The sequence below is a fragment of the Lissotriton vulgaris genome, chromosome 3_1 (genome assembly GCF_964263255.1).
Source record: "Lissotriton vulgaris chromosome 3_1, aLisVul1.2, whole genome shotgun sequence".
NCBI lineage: Eukaryota > Metazoa > Chordata > Amphibia > Caudata > Salamandridae > Lissotriton > Lissotriton vulgaris.
Genome location: NC_141689.1, coordinates 523279956 through 523298478, shown reverse-complemented (window position 1 = coordinate 523298478; position 18523 = coordinate 523279956). Strand labels below are relative to the sequence as shown.

General features: G+C 45.1%; 1 protein-coding gene across 3 annotated transcripts in view; it reads right to left on the bottom strand.

Moving 5' to 3' along the window:
• The window catches only part of FAM169A (family with sequence similarity 169 member A), a 369278-nt gene that overhangs the window by 92442 nt on the left and 258313 nt on the right, over nucleotides 1-18523 (bottom strand). For all 3 annotated transcript variants that reach the window (XM_086960774.1, XM_086960772.1, XM_086960775.1), the window contains exon 10: nucleotides 17685-17808. In XM_086960774.1, coding sequence (XP_086816900.1) covers nucleotides 17685-17808 — 124 coding nt within the window. The remainder of the gene's footprint in view (nucleotides 1-17684; nucleotides 17809-18523) is intronic.

The following is an 18523-nucleotide window of genomic DNA, read 5'->3' as shown; positions in this document are numbered from 1 at the left end:
TCGAACTTTTGTACGGGCACCCTGTACGGGGACCTCTCAGCCTGGTGAAAGACGGATGGGAACAGACTCCCAGGAAGCTTCCCCAGGACGTGGTGAGCTACATGCTGGCCTTCCGGAGCCAAATGGCTAAGTTGTGGAAGCAAGCTTCAGACAACTTGGAGGCCAGCCAGGCAGTGATGAAGGAGTGGTATGACCACAACGCTCACCCAGTGGAACTGGAGCCTGGACAGAAAGTGTGGGTAATGGAACCTGGAGAGCTAAATGCCCTCCAGGACCGTTGGACAGGCCCCTTTGAGGTTTTGGAGAAAAAGGGTAAGTCCACCTACTTGGTGGATCTTAAGACCCCGAGGCAGCCCCACAGGGTGCTGCATGCCAATCGCCTCAAGCCACATCATGAGAGGCCCGAGGTTGTCTTAATGATGGTGACCGATGGAGCAGAGGAAGAGGAAAGCGAACCTCTCCCTGATCTTCTCTCGTCCCAAGAAAAGGATGGGTCGGTGGAGGGAGTGATTCTCTCGCCATCCCTGACTCCTGAACAGCAGAGTGATTGCCGCCAGATCCTGGGGCAATTTTCTTCTCTGTTCTCCCTTGTCCCGGGTAGGACCCACCTGTGTACCCATGACGTGGACACGGGAGACAGCCCACCTGTGAAGTCTAAAATCTACCGGCTGTCGGACAAGGTGAAGGCCAGCATCAAAAGCGAAGTCGCCAAGATGCTGGAGCTAGGAGTGATTGAACCTTCTGGTAGCCCTTGGTCTAGCCCGGTGGTTTTGGTACCAAAAGCTGCCCCACCAGGCACCACACCTGAATTGAGATTCTGTGTGGACTACCGAGGCTTAAATTCAGTAACCAAGACTGATAAACATCCCATCCCACGGGCGGATGAGCTTATCGACCGGCTGAGCGCTGCCCAATACTTAAGTACCTTTGACCTAACTTCAGGGTACTGGCAGATTTCCCTTACCGAGGGGGCGAAGGAAAGGTCAGCCTTCTCTACACCTCAGGGACACTACCAATTTCGTGTGATGCCCTTTGGGCTCAAGAACGCCCCTGCCACTTTTCAGCGGCTGGTGAACAGGGTCCTTTCTGGAATGGAAGCTTTTTCTGCTGCTTACCTGGACGACATTGCTGTCTTCAGTAGCAGCTGGGAGGACCATTTGCAGCACCTGCAAGCTGTTCTTCATGCCCTGCAACAGGCTGGCTTGACAATCAAGGCCAGCAAGTGTCAGATCGGACAGGGGTCGGTGGTGTACCTAGGTCACTTGGTGGGCAGAGGGACGGTGCAGCCCCTCCAGGCAAAGATTAAGGCTATCATCGCCTGGGAGCCCCCCAAGACTCAAACTGAGGTCCGAGCCTTCCTGGGCCTCAGTGGATACTACCGTCGCTTCGTGAAGGGGTATGGCACCATTTTGGCACCCCTCACTGAACTTACTTCCAAGAAACAACCCTGACGGGTAGTCTGGACGGAGGCTTGCCAGCGAGCCTTCATGACCTTGAAACAAGCATTGTGTTCCGCTCCTATTCTCAAGGCCCCTGATTTTGCTAGAGAATTCATTGTCCTAACAGATGCGTCAGAACATGGCATTGGGGCAGTGTTATCGCAGCTAAATGATGAGGGCTTGGATCAACCCGTGGTCTTCCTGTCTAGGAGACTACTCCCCAGGGAAAGGAGATGGAGTACAATTGAGAGAGAAGCTTTTGCGGTGGTTTGGGCTCCGAAGAAGCTGCGGCCATACTTGTTTGGCTCGCACTTCCTGGTTCAGACTGACCATCGCCCCCTTCGTTGGCTAATGCAAATGAAGGGGGAGAATCCCAAGTTGCTAAGGTGGTCCATCTCCCTACAGGGAATGGACTTTAGGGTGGAACACAGGCCTGGATCGGACCATGCCAACGCAGACGGTCTATCCAGGTATTTCCGCCTTAGTAATGAGAACTCCCAAGGGATTGGGTAGATCTCCCCACTTTCAGCTGGGGGGGACGCGTGTTAGACCTGTCTGCGTCTGGGGATACTCTAACCAACATTATTTATTTTTGTCCCCCTTAGCCTCCCAGAGTTTCTGTTTTTATTTTTTATATATGTCCACCAGGATTTTTCAGTGCTGTCAGGGGGCTAGGTGTTCCTTGGCTATGACGCCATTTTTCCCTCATAACCTGTGAGGCCTAGTCAAGCCCCTTGAAAATCTAGGGACATCCAGAAACCTAAAATGGTGTCCACCAACTGCCATAACGGACACTACTGGAGAACAGGCCATAGGCTAACATAAGGAATTTTCTAGAAGCAACCAGTGACTTCTGCAGGTCTCAGGCCACCCTATAAAAGGCCAGTGACCAGCAGCCATTTTGTGCATTACTTGAGGTGACCAGTGTGGAGAGAGGCGACTTGAGGAGGAGGATTGTGCACTAGTGGTGACAAGATTGACCTGCGGGGCCGGCTGTCATTTCACTGGGAAGTGCCCCCACCTAGGCTGACCAAACCCCACTGTGTCAGCGACCATCTTCAAGTTACCAGGAACTCTGTGGCGAGTCTGTCAAGAACTGTAATCCCTGAAGTGTGGCTACCAGGGACCGGTTAGTCCCATCCTGAAGGTTGTGTGCAGAGGGGCAAGCTGGGACCCAGCCCCAAGCTAACTGACCCTAAATTCAGGGGGTAACAAATAGCAATACTCGCGACTGCAGCGCTCCAGATCGACACCCCCCCTCCCCTTGACGGGGAAAGCGGCAAAACCAGCTGTCGTCCCTACCTGGAAGCGACGCTGCCGCCGAGTGCATTTCCTGACGTGAGGGCAACAGAAGAGGGAGAGCCCAGCTGACTTGCCTCGTCCTTCGAAGAGCTCCGTTGAGGCGCCGGAAGAGGCGGGAAGCGAAGCAGAGCCCAGCTGATTGCCTGCGAGGCGGAGAAGGACGCCGTCGCGTCGGAAGAGGTGCGCTGAGCCGGAACTGGCAAGAAGGACCCAGCGCGTCGGAAGAGGCGGGCGCAAGGCGGAGTCAGGAGGGGCCGGTCGCGTCATCGGAGGTGCGTCAAGGCAGAGCTCCAGTCAGCGGGAACATCGAGGAGGCAGAAGCGCCACATCGGACGCCTCGGTGGAGCACCTCGGACTGGGGTAGGCTTCTCTGACACGCCACGACAACTGCTGGAAGTCTTCCCAGGCACCGCGTGACACGGGCAACGCCAGCTGTATCGTCTGCAAAGCCAGAAGTAAGCCGGGGAGTGAGGGAGTGGGAGGCGGCTGTGCCGGCTTTGTTTAACTCCTGTGACTGAACAGTAAACACGGCTATGAAGTGTTGAGGCCTTCCCAGTAGACCTTGGGGGAACTTGACTTCTGCTTATTAACTCCAGGCACGAACTGTCAGGTTCGAGTACTTGTGCCAGTGGTCAAGGGACTGGGCCAGAGAAATACATTGAAGTTAGAACTTTCTGTCAGGTTCTCAATCGTTACACCCCTGGAGTTGGAACCCTTAACAGAGAGGTGTAGCCATTCAGTAAACAAAGGGGGGGAAGCCTTATTAACTCCTCTTGTCTCCTATTTAGCTTTTAGTTGGCTGTGAGCTCTGAGAACAGCGCTGCTGGGGGTAGGAGATTGTCGTGCTTGAACAAGAGCGCTGAGAACAAGAAGGGTAATGAAATGTACATGCCAGGTCTGTAATGTAAATGTGTAACCTGTATAGTGGATATTTCTGACTGTGATGACTGATTGATAAAGTAATTTTGTGGGATTGATAACAGTTTCTTACAAGGGAAATGTACCTATGAACTAGCATTCCTAGAGTGGGAAATATACTGAGGTTGGTGTAACACAGGTGCATTATTGCTAAACTAATTGTAAACCCATCTTGCATAAAAAGAAGAGTCATATTATTTTTATAAAAGGTAATGGTATTTTTCCAAAAATCGGTGTTGTGTCTTTTGTTTTAGTGGTTAATCACTGAGTTACTGTGAGTGGGTTTTGTAAGCACTTAACCAACGCCTTGAGTTTAGCTGTAACCACTACTGTGCCAGGCTACCATATGTAGTCTAGGATACCCTAGGTCCAACAGTGCCCTAAAGTGTGTGTAGGACCCTTAAAGATAACTCAAGGAAGGACCCCGTATGTGCAATGATATGACCGCAGAATACTGGCATCCGTATCGGAATAAGCGTTCGGTGTAAATGGTCACGTGATGTAAACACTCACTCTGGCGGCCATAATGTAGTAGGCAAGGGGTAGGTATCTGCCGGTACCAAACTGTGGCGGTCCCTTGGTTAGGGTGTGCAAATACATCGGCCATGTAATAATCTTTCATTAGTACAGACCCTAGTGTGATGGCAGCGGAAGGATAACAGTGTTTAGGTAAAAGGTAAAAGGCCAGGAGGGGGGGGGGGGGGGGGGGTTTGTCAGTAATAGAACCGTCACATGAGTATTGTATTAACACTGGGTGCTTAGCTGTAGCCGAGATTGAAACAAGAGGAAAAGAATACTCTAGGTACAACAAATGGGACTATTGATTTACAGTAAGTGCCAGGGGATGTCCTCATTTAGGCCCTGTTTGTCGGAAGAGAGGCGATGAACCCATCTTTGCTCCTTCCGGAAAAGGGCATTTTTGGGGCAGTTTGGACTGGATTCTAGAACTACCCACTTCAGAGAGTCTTCATTATGGTTGGAGTCTACATAGTGTTTGCACATTTTTGTATGGGTCTTTCTGCAGCGGAAATTGCTGCGATGTTCGATGATGCGTGTTTTAATGGAGCGGGTTGTCATCCCGATATACTGTAGACCACACGGGCATATTAGCATGTATATACAATGTGTCGTGTTACAGTTGGTGTGGTGTCTGAGTTCCCATTTGAAAGTCTCGGAGAGCTGTATGGTCTTCAGAGACATAGTGTATCTGCACACCCCACACATGCCACATGGGTAATGGCCCGTGACGGGAGGCAAGTGCCACAAGGTTTGTTGAGTTTCTTTCCTGACACTCTTGGGCCTGGTGCTAATTAGGATATCCTTCAGGTTTTGTGATCTCTTAAAAGCAAACCTCGGTTGTTCCAGAACCATGTCCCCTGTATTGAGGATACCCCAGTGGTGTCTGATTGTATTCCTGATTTTATTGGACAACGGGGTGAAGGTAGTTACACAGGTGATCGGTTGATTATCAACCGTAGCTTTTTCCTGTCGTACAAGGAGAGCTTCACGGTTGTTATTCCTGGCCCGTTTCCTTGCTTTCAGGACATCGCTTTTAGGGTAGCCTCTGTCAAGTAGGTTCCTAGAGAGGATTGCGGACTCCTTCTTGTAATTGGACACATCACTACAGTTGCGTCTTATCCGCAAGAATTGGCCGAACGGCAGGTTAGTGCGTAAGGCCCTTGGATGGTGGCTCTTGTAGTGGAGTAGGCTGTTGCGGTCTGTGGGTTTCCTGTACATGGTGGTTTTAAGAGACCCTTCCTCCAGTTTAATTGTTAGGTCCAGGAAGGAGATCTCATTTGGCGAGGAGGCCATGGTGAAATGTAGGTAAGGATTCAGTTTGTTGACCCATTCAAAGAAAGCCTCGTGGGAGGTCGAGGGGCCTCTCCACAGGATAAGGATGTCATCAATGAAGCGTTTCCACATTTTGATGTTATCCCGAAAGGGATTCGATTCATGGTGTATGTGTTTGCCTTCGAATTCCGCCATGTACAGACAGGCCACCGAAGGGGCAAAGGTACTGCCCAAAGATGTACCTTGGGTCTGGTGATAGTACTTTCCTCTGTATTCGAAATAATTTTCGGTGAGGGCTAGGGTGGCACATTCCATAATGAAAGTCTGAGGGGTGTTAGAGTCCCAAGCTTCTGAGCCCAGTCTTTCCTCTATTACCTCAAGAGTGGCCCTCTGAGGTTTGCTCGTGTAGAGGGCTTCTACATCTAGGGTAATCAAGAGATCAATCTGTCCTATATCCTGGATACTATCCAAAATGCGTAGGACATCCGTGGTGTCTTGGATGTATGAGGAAATACATTTTACAAGTGGTTGTAGGAAATGGTCACAGAATTGTGAGAGTGGCTCCAATACGGAGTCTATCCCTGAAACAATCGGTCTCCCTGGTACAGGCCTGGTTGCTTTATGGATCTTAGGCAGTATATAAAAATAAGGTACCCTTGGATCCTTTTTTATCAGAAAGTCTGCCTCTTTTTTGGTGATCCATTGCTCACATTCCGCGCTTATCACCAAGCTTGTTATTGTGGTCTGTAGGCGCATGGTTGGATCACTTGGGATGAGTGTATAGTATCTTTGATCATTGAGTTGTCGGGTGCATTCCAGATCATAGTCCACAGTATTCATTAAAACTGTGGCTCCCCCTTTGTCCGCCTGTTTAATAGTAATCAAGGGGTCTTCTGCCAGTGATTTCAATACAATCATCTCATTCTTCGAGATGTTGGAGTGTGATGTCTGTCGGTCTAGTTTATTGATGTCCTTTAGTACGGCTTGTTCAAAAGTCAAGACTTCATTTGGGACCATCCCATTGTGGGGAGTGAAGGTTGAAGGATTATGTAGACCTGAGTAACAAGCTTGGTGATAAGCACGGAATGTGAGCAATGGATCACCAAAAAAGAGGCAGACTTTCTGATAAAAAAGGATCCAAGGGTACCTTATTTTTATATACTGCCTAAGATCCATAAAGCAACCAGGCCTGTACCAGGGAGACCGATTGTTTCAGGGATAGACTCCGTATTGGAGCCACTCTCACAATTCTGTGACCATTTCCTACAACCACTTGTAAAATGTATTCCCTCATACATCCAAGACACCACGGATGTCCTACGCATTTTGGATAGTATCCAGGATATAGGACAGATTGATCTCTTGATTACCCTAGATGTAGAAGCCCTCTACACGAACATTCCTCAGAGGGCCACTCTTGAGGTAATAGAGGAAAGACTGGGCTCAGAAGCTTGGGACTCTAACACCCCTCAGACTTTCATTATGGAATGTGCCACCCTAACCCTCACCGAAAATTATTTCGAATACAGAGGAAAGTACTATCACCAGACCCAAGGTACATCTATGGGCAGTACCTTTGCCCCTTCGGTGGCCTGTCTGTACATGGCGGAATTCGAAGGCAAACACATACACCATGAATCGAATCCCTTTCGGGATAACATCAAAATGTGGAAACGCTTCATTGATGACATCCTTATCCTGTGGAGAGGCCCCTCGACCTCCCACGAGGCTTTCTTTGAATGGGTCAACAAACTGAATCCTTACCTACATTTCACCATGGCCTCCTCGCCAAATGAGATCTCCTTCCTGGACCTAACAATTAAACTGGAGGAAGGGTCTCTTAAAACCACCATGTACAGGAAACCCACAGACCGCAACAGCCTACTCCACTACAAGAGCCACCATCCAAGGGCCTTACGCACTAACCTGCCGTTCGGCCAATTCTTGCGGATAAGACGCAACTGTAGTGATGTGTCCAATTACAAGAAGGAGTCCGCAATCCTCTTTAGGAACCTACTTGACAGAGGCTACCCTAAAAGCGATGTCCTGAAAGCAAGGAAACGGGCCAGGAATAACAACCGTGAAGCTCTCCTTGAACGACAGGAAAAAGCTACGGTTGATAATCAACCGATCACCTGTGTGACTACCTTCACCCCGTTGTCCAATAAAATCAGGAATACAATCAGACACCACTGGGGTATCCTCAATACAGGGGACATGGTTCTGGAACAACCGAGGTTTGCTTTTAAGAGATCACAAAACCTGAAGGATATCCTAATTAGCACCAGGCCCAAGAGTGTCAGGAAAGAAACTCAACAAACCTTGTGGCACTTGCCTCCCGTCACGGGCCATTACCCATGTGGCATGTGTGGGGTGTGCAGATACACTATGTCTCTGAAGACCATACAGCTCTCCGAGACTTTCAAATGGGAACTCAGACACCACACCAACTGTAACACGACACATTGTATATACATGCTAATATGCCCGTGTGGTCTACAGTATATCGGGATGATAACCCGCTCCATTAAAACACGCATCATCGAACATCGCAGCAATTTCCGCTGCAGAAAGACCCATACAAAAATGTGCAAACACTATGTAGACTCCAACCATAATGAAGACTCTCTGAAGTGGGTAGTTCTAGAATCCAGTCCAAACTGCCCCAAAAATGCCCTTTTCCGGAAGGAGCAAAGATGGGTTCATCGCCTCTCTTCCGACAAACAGGGTCTAAATGAGGACATCCCCTGGCACTCACTGTAAATCAATAGTCCCATTTGTTGTACCTAGAGTATTCTTTTCCTCTTGTTTCAATCTCGGCTACAGCTAAGCACCCAGTGTTAATACAATACTCATGTGACGGTTCTATTACTGACAACCCCCCCCCTGGCCTTTTACCTTTTACCTAAACACTGTTATCCTTCTGCTGCCATCACACTAGGGTCTGTACTAATGACAGATTATTACATGGCCGATGTATTTGCACACCCTAACCAAGGGACCGCCACAGTTTGGTACCGGCAGATACCTACCCCTTGCCTACTACAACATGGCCGCCAGAGTGAGTGTTTACATCACGTGACCATTTACACCGAACGCTTATTCCGATACGGATGCCAGTATTCTGCGGTCATATCATTGCACATACGGGGTCCTTCCTTGAGTTATCTTTAAGGGTCCTACACACACTTCAGGGCACATTGGTTAATACTGCCGGCTTTCTTCGATCCAAGTGACAGGTACAACATGACTCCCTGACCATCCCAATATGGCCGCCATAGGACCTGCTTTTACCACGTGACATTTTTCAAGCGGGTGGTTACGCATCAGCGAACGCCGGTGCATTTAAATAACACCGACCGCCGAGCTCATTTATCTACTCGAGCTCGGCGGAGATGGGTAGGTCTTCCCACGCGGACACGGGCAGATTGAGGTGAGTGTGACCATCGAGAGCATTAGAAAGGAGGTCAGAGCAATCCACATCAGACTATCGCCTTGCCTGTGATTGTAGCTCAGAGACTTTTCTTTACTTTTCTTATGTGCTCCATATAGCTACACCCATTAGACTCACCCCCGTTGTACTGACCCGCCGACCCCTCATGTGGCAAGTAGTCCCTGACCTTTAGGTGAGTAGGGAACTTGCTCATTTTTACAACACCGCTTGTATGGTCACAGTGTGAGATTAGTGGTGTGCAATCACAGTGTGATTTAGCCGGCGTCTTCATCACTAGAACTGCTCTTTAAATGACACTGGATGTGATTAATATCCCTCTAAGACTGCTTCATTTTTATTTTTAACTTTGTTTTTAAACCACCAACTCTACTCTACCACACTTTCCTGCACGTATATAGAGTGTGTGTGTGCTCCCCACAACGCACGCTGCACGCGCGATATACCTAGGCATGCACCGGTTGTGCTCAGAGTTCTACAGTACCACCAGCATGCCACATCATGTTCATGCCCTGGCGATGACTTGACTTGTTTTTGTTTACAGGAAACGTTATAACCATTGCTTGTTTTTTGTCCTCTGTGATTAGGCATAGGAGCTTCCACAGAGGTAACTCACACCACATACATGACACAAGCATGTTGTTGTTCCTTTTCTTTGCACTTTTTGTAAGGTCCTGATGAATCGCGGGTGACTTTACCCTGAGCGAGAAACATGTCGACCAGTCTCACTTCTAGCGATCTCTAGGGTCACTCGACCTAACCTGTTGATACCTAGCGAGCTAGTTCCACATTTTAATTGCAGCCAGGGGACCCCCAGAATAAAGTGAATTCCGGTACCCCTTGCTACATTTTAATAACCTCACATAATATCATACCATCCTGCCCACATACCCCCACTTCACCATAAGGCTGTTGGATAAAAAGATCTCCGCCAAAGAGCCCCTCATTGAGGTGAGCCCGTCGGGGGTTGCACCGCCTCCCCGACGAGGAGCAAACGCCTATGATGAAGCATGACACCCTTCTGGGTGTGTGAGGCAACTACATCCAACACAATGGATGCCCTAGGGTGTCACTTAAACACCTTCGGTCACGCCAGTTAAACCTCCCTAGTCTGTCCACAGAAACAGTTCAGCAACCCCCTTTTTGCGTCATAAATACAAATGGCAGCTTTCCCTAATGATGGAAAGTCTGAATTTCAAACACATTCAATTACTTTTTCTGCTGCGCCCCACAAAACAGCTAACGAAGGGCCAGAGTTAATAAACTGGGATTCGCAAAAAGGTATCGCAAATTGCATGTGAACTTTTTGCGCATCCAATCTGATTTTGCGACTGAGAACTCTGTACTAATAAATCGATGTGCAAAAGAGAGAATTAAACAGTGGTTGAGGAATAGTTATTAGGCAGGTCGTAATTTGCGATCCCCTGCGATTGTCTACAATCACAAAGATGGTGGCCTGCAATGGACAAATTACCACTGTGATAACATTTCCAAATGCAAACCTTTTTTTTTTTTTTTAGCAGCCCAATTTCCTTAAAGGCTAACAAAGTAGCAAAGAAACAATTTCTAGGCAACACCAAAATCTTTGCTCAAGCACAACTTATACACTGAATATGCATATATAAGGCATACAGCATACAAATAGATGCCAGCAGTACAGTGTTTTATATTCAAGTTAGATATAGATAAAAAATGGACAAACATATTGACCACAAAACTATCGAAGATATGTTTTTATCCATACGTTTTCGAGTCCACAGGTGGTGTTTTAAATGGACCACATCAATTTTTGCTTGTTGATCGTTAAGGATAGAACCAAACAAACTACCAGCTGGTTCCTATCCCCTTCCAGTTGCCCCTTTCTCTTTTTTTTAAAACCTTTATTTTTTCACTTTCAACAACTTTGCAGCAGATATACAAATACAATTGGCAAAATTGGCAGTAATCAACAGAGCATTCATTAGTAAATTGGCTAGCTTGGGACAGGACTTTGCCGTTCACCGTACCGCATTGATATTCTTCTCTCCAGCTATTATCACTCATTTTCCCTATTGGACTCACCCTTACTAATATCGGATTCAAGCACATCACTCATCTTGATTAGCGTTCAAAAATACCTCACACATTTTCCTCCATTCCCTGATTTCTCATCCCTTATGCTCAATTTCATATGGACATCTTCAGCCAGTGACCACTCACTCCCATCGCGGTGCCATGTGTCAACTGTGGGACCGCGCTGGCCCATCCATGTTATAGCCACTCTCCATTTTGCTAACACCAAAAACAGCTGCATTAATTTGTAAGCCATCTTGCGTTCTTTAGGTTTTCTAACGTGGCCCAGTAAACAGTGTTGTGGTGAACATTCGATTGGGAATCCTGTACCCCTCTGTACATCGTACCTCACCTGGGTTCAATACGTGTGAACCCTAGGGCACCTCCAAGCTAAGTGCAGAAAAAACGCTCCTTCCTCACCACATCGTGGGCAATTATCTGTTCGGGAAGGGGTAATAAGATGAAGTTTCACTGGTTGTATGTGTGATGCAAAAAATTTAAATGCACCAACTTAAAGCGTGCATTACAGGATACTGTACGTGTCAGTCCACGTATTTTCTTCCATGAGTGTTCCCAAGTCTGCGTCCCACGCCACCCTCGCCCTGGGGGGAAGACCACAGCATCCAGTCTCACTGCTTTGTAAAGCGTCCAGAGCCGCAGGTTAGTATTATGTCTAGGGTACGTGTCACTTTAAACACTTCCGCCAACCTCGTGTAGTGCAAGTAATGTCCTTGCCTCAGTGCGAAATCCCCACATGCCTGCTCATACATGATAAAAGTTTCACCAGGGTATAAAGCAGCCTGGAATGACATGTGGCCATCATTTGTCCCACTGGCGCTGATAACCATCTTGGTAGTTCGCGAGGAAACAGGTGTGCTTCAGGACTTATTCCACATACAATTGTCAAATTCATACATTGTGGCGTATTATGTAGGATACATCATCCATGACCCCAGTGCCCACCATCAGTGTGACTGGCAGTTTGTCTACAGGAACACACACCACTGATAGTCTCATCTCCCAGTTGTCTCCCTCGTCAAACCACTGGTTTGCGTGTTGTAGATGTGCCATGTAATAATACAAATCTAATCTCTGCACCTCCACCCCCCCCCTCCAGGAGTGCTCAGAGCCACCCTACTATGGCAACCTGCCCAGAGCAGAAATGCAAGCACCGAAGTGGGTTGTTTAACAAGAGTGTTGGGAATAGCGCATATAGAATTCTGTAAAGCATAAAGACAGCGGGAGACAACCACCATCTTGAACACCGCCAGTCTGGCCATCAGCGAGAGCGGCAACGAGTTCCAAAAGGCTACCGATCTCCAGAATGCAGGAACTAACCTATCAACATTTAGGTGGAGCAGTTCGGCATCTGTAAGCGCCACTTGTACACCCAGATTGAGAAAGTGTGCCAGTTCCAAATGTAACTCAAGGCAGAGGAGGCGCTCTAATGGTAATGTTACCGTGCTCGCCAGGGGGAAGATTAAGAAATCATGGCGATTAAGGCAAAGGCCAGAAAAGGCCACAAAATCGTAGCGGAGGCGCAACAGGTTAGGCAGTGCCACACCTGGCGAAGCTATGTAGAATAGAGCATCATCTGCATACAAAGATTTCACATGTGTGGCTCACCATCAATTGTTCTTTCTGCATGCTTCATCATAGGGCATGCTTTTCGTCGGGATGGTTATGCACTGCCAGACGGGCACCCAAAGAGGGTTCTCTTCATTGTATTGTATTGTAATTGCATTTATATAGCGCTTACTACCCCATACGATGTATCGAATCGCTTTTTCGGCGAGTAGCACACTACTCCGGGACCCATAGAGGATTAGTGTTGAATTAGTGTAGTGAAACATGCAAGTACATTTTAAGTGGTGGATAGGTTAGTCAGTTAATTGGATTTGGAATGATAGCAGAAGGATGAAGGAGGAAAAAAGTTTTGTATTTATATAGTGCTTGTTACCCCTGATGGGGTGTTGAAGCACGCTACTCCGGAAGCCCATAAAGGATTAGTGGTGAATTAATATGGTGAAATATGAAAGTAATTTCAATGGTGTGTATTAGTCAGTTATTTGGAGTGAGAAGGATAGCGGAGGGATAAAAGGGGAGGAAAGGGTTGCATTCATATAGCACTTGTATCCCCTGATGGGTGTTGAAGCGCTTATTTGGCGAGTAGCACTCCTCTCCGGAACCCATAAAGGATTAGTGTTGAAAATTAGTATAGTAAAATATGAAGTAATTTGAGTAGTGGATATGTTATTCTGTTACTTCAGTAGAGAAGGGTAGGTGGCGGGATAGAAGAGGGAAAGAGGTTTGTATTTATATAGCGCTTGCTACCCCTAATGGGGTTTTGAAGGGGAAGAAGCACGCTGCTCTGGAACCCATAAGTATTAGTGTTGAATTAGTATGGTGAAACATGAAAGTAATTTTAGTGGTGGATATGTTAGTCAGTTATTTGGATTGAGAAGGGTGGAGAGGGGTAGAAAAGGGAAAAAGGTATGCATTTATAAAGCGCTTGTAACCCTGATGGGGTGTTGAGGTGCTTTATTAGCGAGTAGCACGCTACTCTGGAACCTATAAAGGATTAGTGGTGAATTAGTATAGTTGAATAAGGAATTTGAGAAGTGAACATGTAAGTCTGTTAATTTTGATTGCAAAGGATAGTGGAGGGATAAAAGAGTGAAACATTTTGGGGGGGGGGGGAGAGGGGAGGGAGATATTTTGTTCCAATGCTATATGTGAAGTGTGGGTGTAGGGCTGCTCATGTAGATTGGTGTAGTGAAGTGTATGTGCGTGTAAAGGGGAGTGTTAAAATAGACTAAGGGTCTGACTACGACATTGGTGGTCCTGGAGCAGGCTGCCATGCCGCAGCCCCGCTACAAGACCACCAAAGCCGATCACACACTATCCACGAATTATGAGTTCAAATCTAACAGGCAGTCCTGCGGCAGCTGGTCCACGGCACTGTCTTTAAAAGACTCATGGGAGTGCCTTAGAAAGGCATTGCCGTGGCCCAGCCACAGCACATTCCTGGACAGCATGGACAGTAAAGTCCATATTGTCCTGGAACTGGGGGTGCAGACAGAATCCTGCACAGGGGCACGAGGGGGGCCGGCCCCTTTCTTTTCTTACTGTCAGCAGTTACATGGAGGAAGAGCCTCCATGACACCACTGGCCTCGGGGCACGACCAAGCATATTGCGGCACTCAGACTGCTGCAGAACTGCGAGTGCACAAGGTGGTGGTTGCGGTAGTCTTGTGGCAGTCAGACTGCCAGAGTTGTAATACTGCAGGGGGTCCCACAGTGCGATGGTTGTCGAATCGTCACAGCAACTACAGCGGTCTGTTGTCGTAATTAGGCCCTTAGTAGTCCTCAAACAAACTTTCAATCAGTGAGTCTACTTGTCTAATTAAAAACGTGGTGGCTAACAGTAGAGGCAATGACCGATTATTTATAATCTACACAGTGGTTGGAATCTGGGGTCACATTAAGGGTTATCCAATCACAAAATAATCTAATGCAGTGTACCTTTATGTAGCGTTTCCTATAATGAAAAGTTGACCTAATTAGGGCAGCACTTCTGCCTCCTCGAGAGGGAGCAGAGTAAACGCTAATTTAGTGTGAGTGTCGTATTTAGTGTGAATGTCGTAGTGAAGATGCCACAGGACGACCTACCCAATCTCTGCTGCCTCGGGAGGCAGAAGTGCTACCCTACGAATTGCCAACTGATCATTATTGACAAACTACAGGAAGAAACATGTTGACCCCTTGACCTATTAGAGATCATTGCCTTTACTGCCTAAATCCCAATTGATGCTCAGGGGGATGTACGAAGTTGCAATGGTCGAGTGTGTCGAACTCCGATGAGAATTCCAGCAATATCAGGAGTTAAGGGCCATCTTCATCAACTAGATGTGCAGCGTACGCTGTCTATTAACCTATCTAAAAATGTCAATATAAATAACAGAAATAACCATCTAGTTTTGAAATATTCACTCTTAATAGTCTAGGATTTTGAGGCTCATTAAATTTGTTGGGAACATTTTTTTTAAAGGTCGTAAATGTACTGCTGTATTCTTGCTACAGACATTTTGGGAATTCACAAAGGATTCCAATAGTACTCCTGGGAATTTTGTTGGTCGTACTTTTCAGGAATTTGTTTTGAATTTGATTGTGCATGAATATTTGGATAATGGTAACAGGTGTTTCTTTACATATGCATACATACTTTAAACATTTTTTACATTTGTTTATCCATAAAATATTTTTCCTGTGGATTTCATTCCTGTCCTTGACATGAGTACATTTTCAACTATATCTTGGGTGAGAATATGCTTTGTAAACTTTTGGAATACCCACAAAATATTTAAGCATTCCCAACATAAATTTCCACTGGAATCAGTGATTACATTTTCCTACATACAAATACACCTAAATGGTGTAATTTTTGGTCTGAAATGTGACTAAAAACCATGCATTTACATTTGAAAGACAAGGTGTGTGCATGCCTAACTTGAATGCACAATGGGGCCCATTCATTACTAACTTACTTGCTTTCTGTCAAATAAAAAGCTTTTTGTGAATGTCTTTTCATACCCTGTAAAATGAATGAAGTGGTTGTATTTCCTGACAACCTTGTGTATAGAATTATTACTGAAATAAATTAAAGCTTTTGAGGACACAATACATAAAGTCTGCCAGCACAAAGTCTGGGACAAAACCGGGTCTTCAGTGTGCAGCAGATAATTTTAATAAGAGTTTCTGTAATACCAAATAAAGAGACACTCTCGTGAACCTCCACCACTAGAAATCGATGGCAGTGATGTACAATGACATAGGAGACAGTACATCAAAATAAAATTAAGGAGGATACTACTATGAGAGGTAAGTTTTATGGATAAAGTAAGGGAAGTTTATGTTACATTTAAGTTTAGGGTTTTAGTCCAGGTTCGCAAAGTTGATTTACACTCCTGAGTAAGTTTACTGTTTTTTGTATTCACAAATTCCGAGAATAAGTTACTCCAAAAAGAAAAGTAGCAAGCCCAGCACTACACATGGCCATCCACTGATACTGCAACACCATTCTCATGAAAATAATTGAGGTAGGGAATTAAAATCAAAACTCATAGAAAATAATGTTAAATTAAATTATTTAAAAATAGTAAAATAGCAATAAATCTAAATTAAAGTTTAAATAATTGATAGTACAGTACAAATGTATTATTTAATTATGAAAAATTGTAACAACCTCATTTGAATAAAGGTTAATAGAACAGTACATTTTACCAGAAAATAATTACATTTATTTTAATTAATTCTTGAAGCGCAATAAAAAAATATCTTTCTTCTTTAGGTGGGAATATCTTTTTAATTTGGACTTCTGAAAAATAATTTTAATTAAATACATTCCATTAATACAGTTAAAATGTAATCAATTCAATAGTGCTCTATAATTCTTTTAATGTTGTTCTACATTTAAAGCAATATATAATAATAATTTACATTCGTATTTAACATCAACATTTTTTATATTTCTTTTCCAGTTTTACATTTTCCATACATTTCACCACAGTGTGACCCTGCAGTCGAGGTGGAGATCTCCACAAGAAAAAAATGCACTATTTATATGAAATATTTTTAACATTAATTTAAATGTATAACATTTTTAATTAACGTAATTAATTCATTTAATTTAATTAAAAATGATTTCCAATGACATTTTACCTCCATTATTTTCTATGGAACAGTGTTGCAGTACCAATGTTGCTGTATCAGTGGTTAGCCTTGAAGTGCTGGACTTTTTTTGTAGTAACTTACACTTGGAGTTTGTGAATACCGAAAAGTAGCAAACTTACTCAAAATTGTAAATTACTTTTGTGAATCAAGCTCTTCGTGTTTAGAGTTAACACACTTACCCATTTACTTACTCTATTTGATGTAACTGTGTTCTCAGCAGTGGTATCCTTTGGAGTGGATATTTTGATGCAGTGGCTTCTATGTAGCAGTATGGTAAATGTAAGTTATCATCTTCGTAGTAGCATAAAATCCTCTCTGTGAGTGCTGTCTCCTTCTCTGCATGCACGGGCCGTGTCCCACATGTAGCTGAAATAATCTTTGCTTATGCCATTGCCTATTCTACTGCAACACAAACACTGGAGGCAGTGCTCATTCCTTGGTGTAGTTGTAAAGAGACTGGAGTGGAAGGAACTCAGCTATTATAGACATCTCACTCCTACAGGCCAAAGGCTTCCAAAGACAGGCAGAGATTTGCACCCAGACATTTTGGGAGAGTTTTAGATCCTATGTGAGGGTAAAGACACAGTCTCTACAAGCATCCTCGGGACCCCCTCAAAGACTTAGTGCCACTCAGACACATTTATGGCACAAGAGACTTTGAGCACATAGAAATGGGATTGGTCAGTGCATCCCAGGAGGGCACACTTTACCCAATAGGGTTTATGGTCTCAGACTTCTCTGGGAGCAGAATTAGTTCCCTAAGTACTAATTCACCATTGTTAATATGCACCATGTTGTGGAGCACATGCCTTAATTTAAGACTTCATGTGTCCCAAAGCCAAACATTTGGATTTGTTTAATGTTTCAAACAACGCTTCACCTGATCTAACAGAAAAAGCCCCAATAAAAAACTATGAAAGCATCACTGCCATATGAGAAATTCTATTTATCTATGTGACAGATCATGCATCAGCGATACTTCTAAAGAAGCATCCTACCTGGCCAATGAAGTCAGAGTAATGCTATAATCCTCCTCATCAGGTTCCTGTAGCCTCCTACCAATCTTGGGACGTTTGAGGTGGCTGCTTCGTGTGCGAGTGGAAACAGGTGTAATATCATAGTCTGAAAGAAATAGATTAATGTAACATCGAATATTATAGGAGTGTGAACATAATATTGTTAATTTGGATACTGGACTATATATGCGAGTGGATTCTACAGTAAAAGGAGAACAAATAAATATTAGTCCAGGAAATCCAGGAAACAATTCTTAGCACTTACATTACTTCTAGACCATGAAGAAAATGTGACCATTTCTTCCATTACAACACAGAAACCTGCCAGCTGTATTCCATTTACTCCAAATCAATTCAATCTTAACTGTTTTTGACTATTTTCAAAGAATACTTCGATGGGCATACTGAGATGCCTTGAGTAGTTTGAGCTGGATATCCCTTAAGCAGCCAAGGTTGACTATCCTTGAAACAGTCCAGCTTGAATTTTAAAAATAGGCCTTGCACACTGTGAAACGGGGTGCCTGTGAAAGGATAGAGGTACATATTAGCAAGAAAAGGTTATACATTATCGCCGCTTTTATCGTCAGGAGAATGCAGCTAAAGCGGCGATTATCGGCTTGATAATATGCCCTTGTGAATTCCCATAGAAGCCCAGGTTCTGGTGTTAACCTGGGCTTCTATGGGAATTCACAAGGGCATATTATCAAGCCCAATATCACCGCTTTAGCGGCAGTTTCCTGCCGATAAAAGTGGTGATAATGTATCGCCCTTTCTTGATAAAATGGCCCAGTTTGTTTTAATTGTAAATGGGAGGGAGAAGA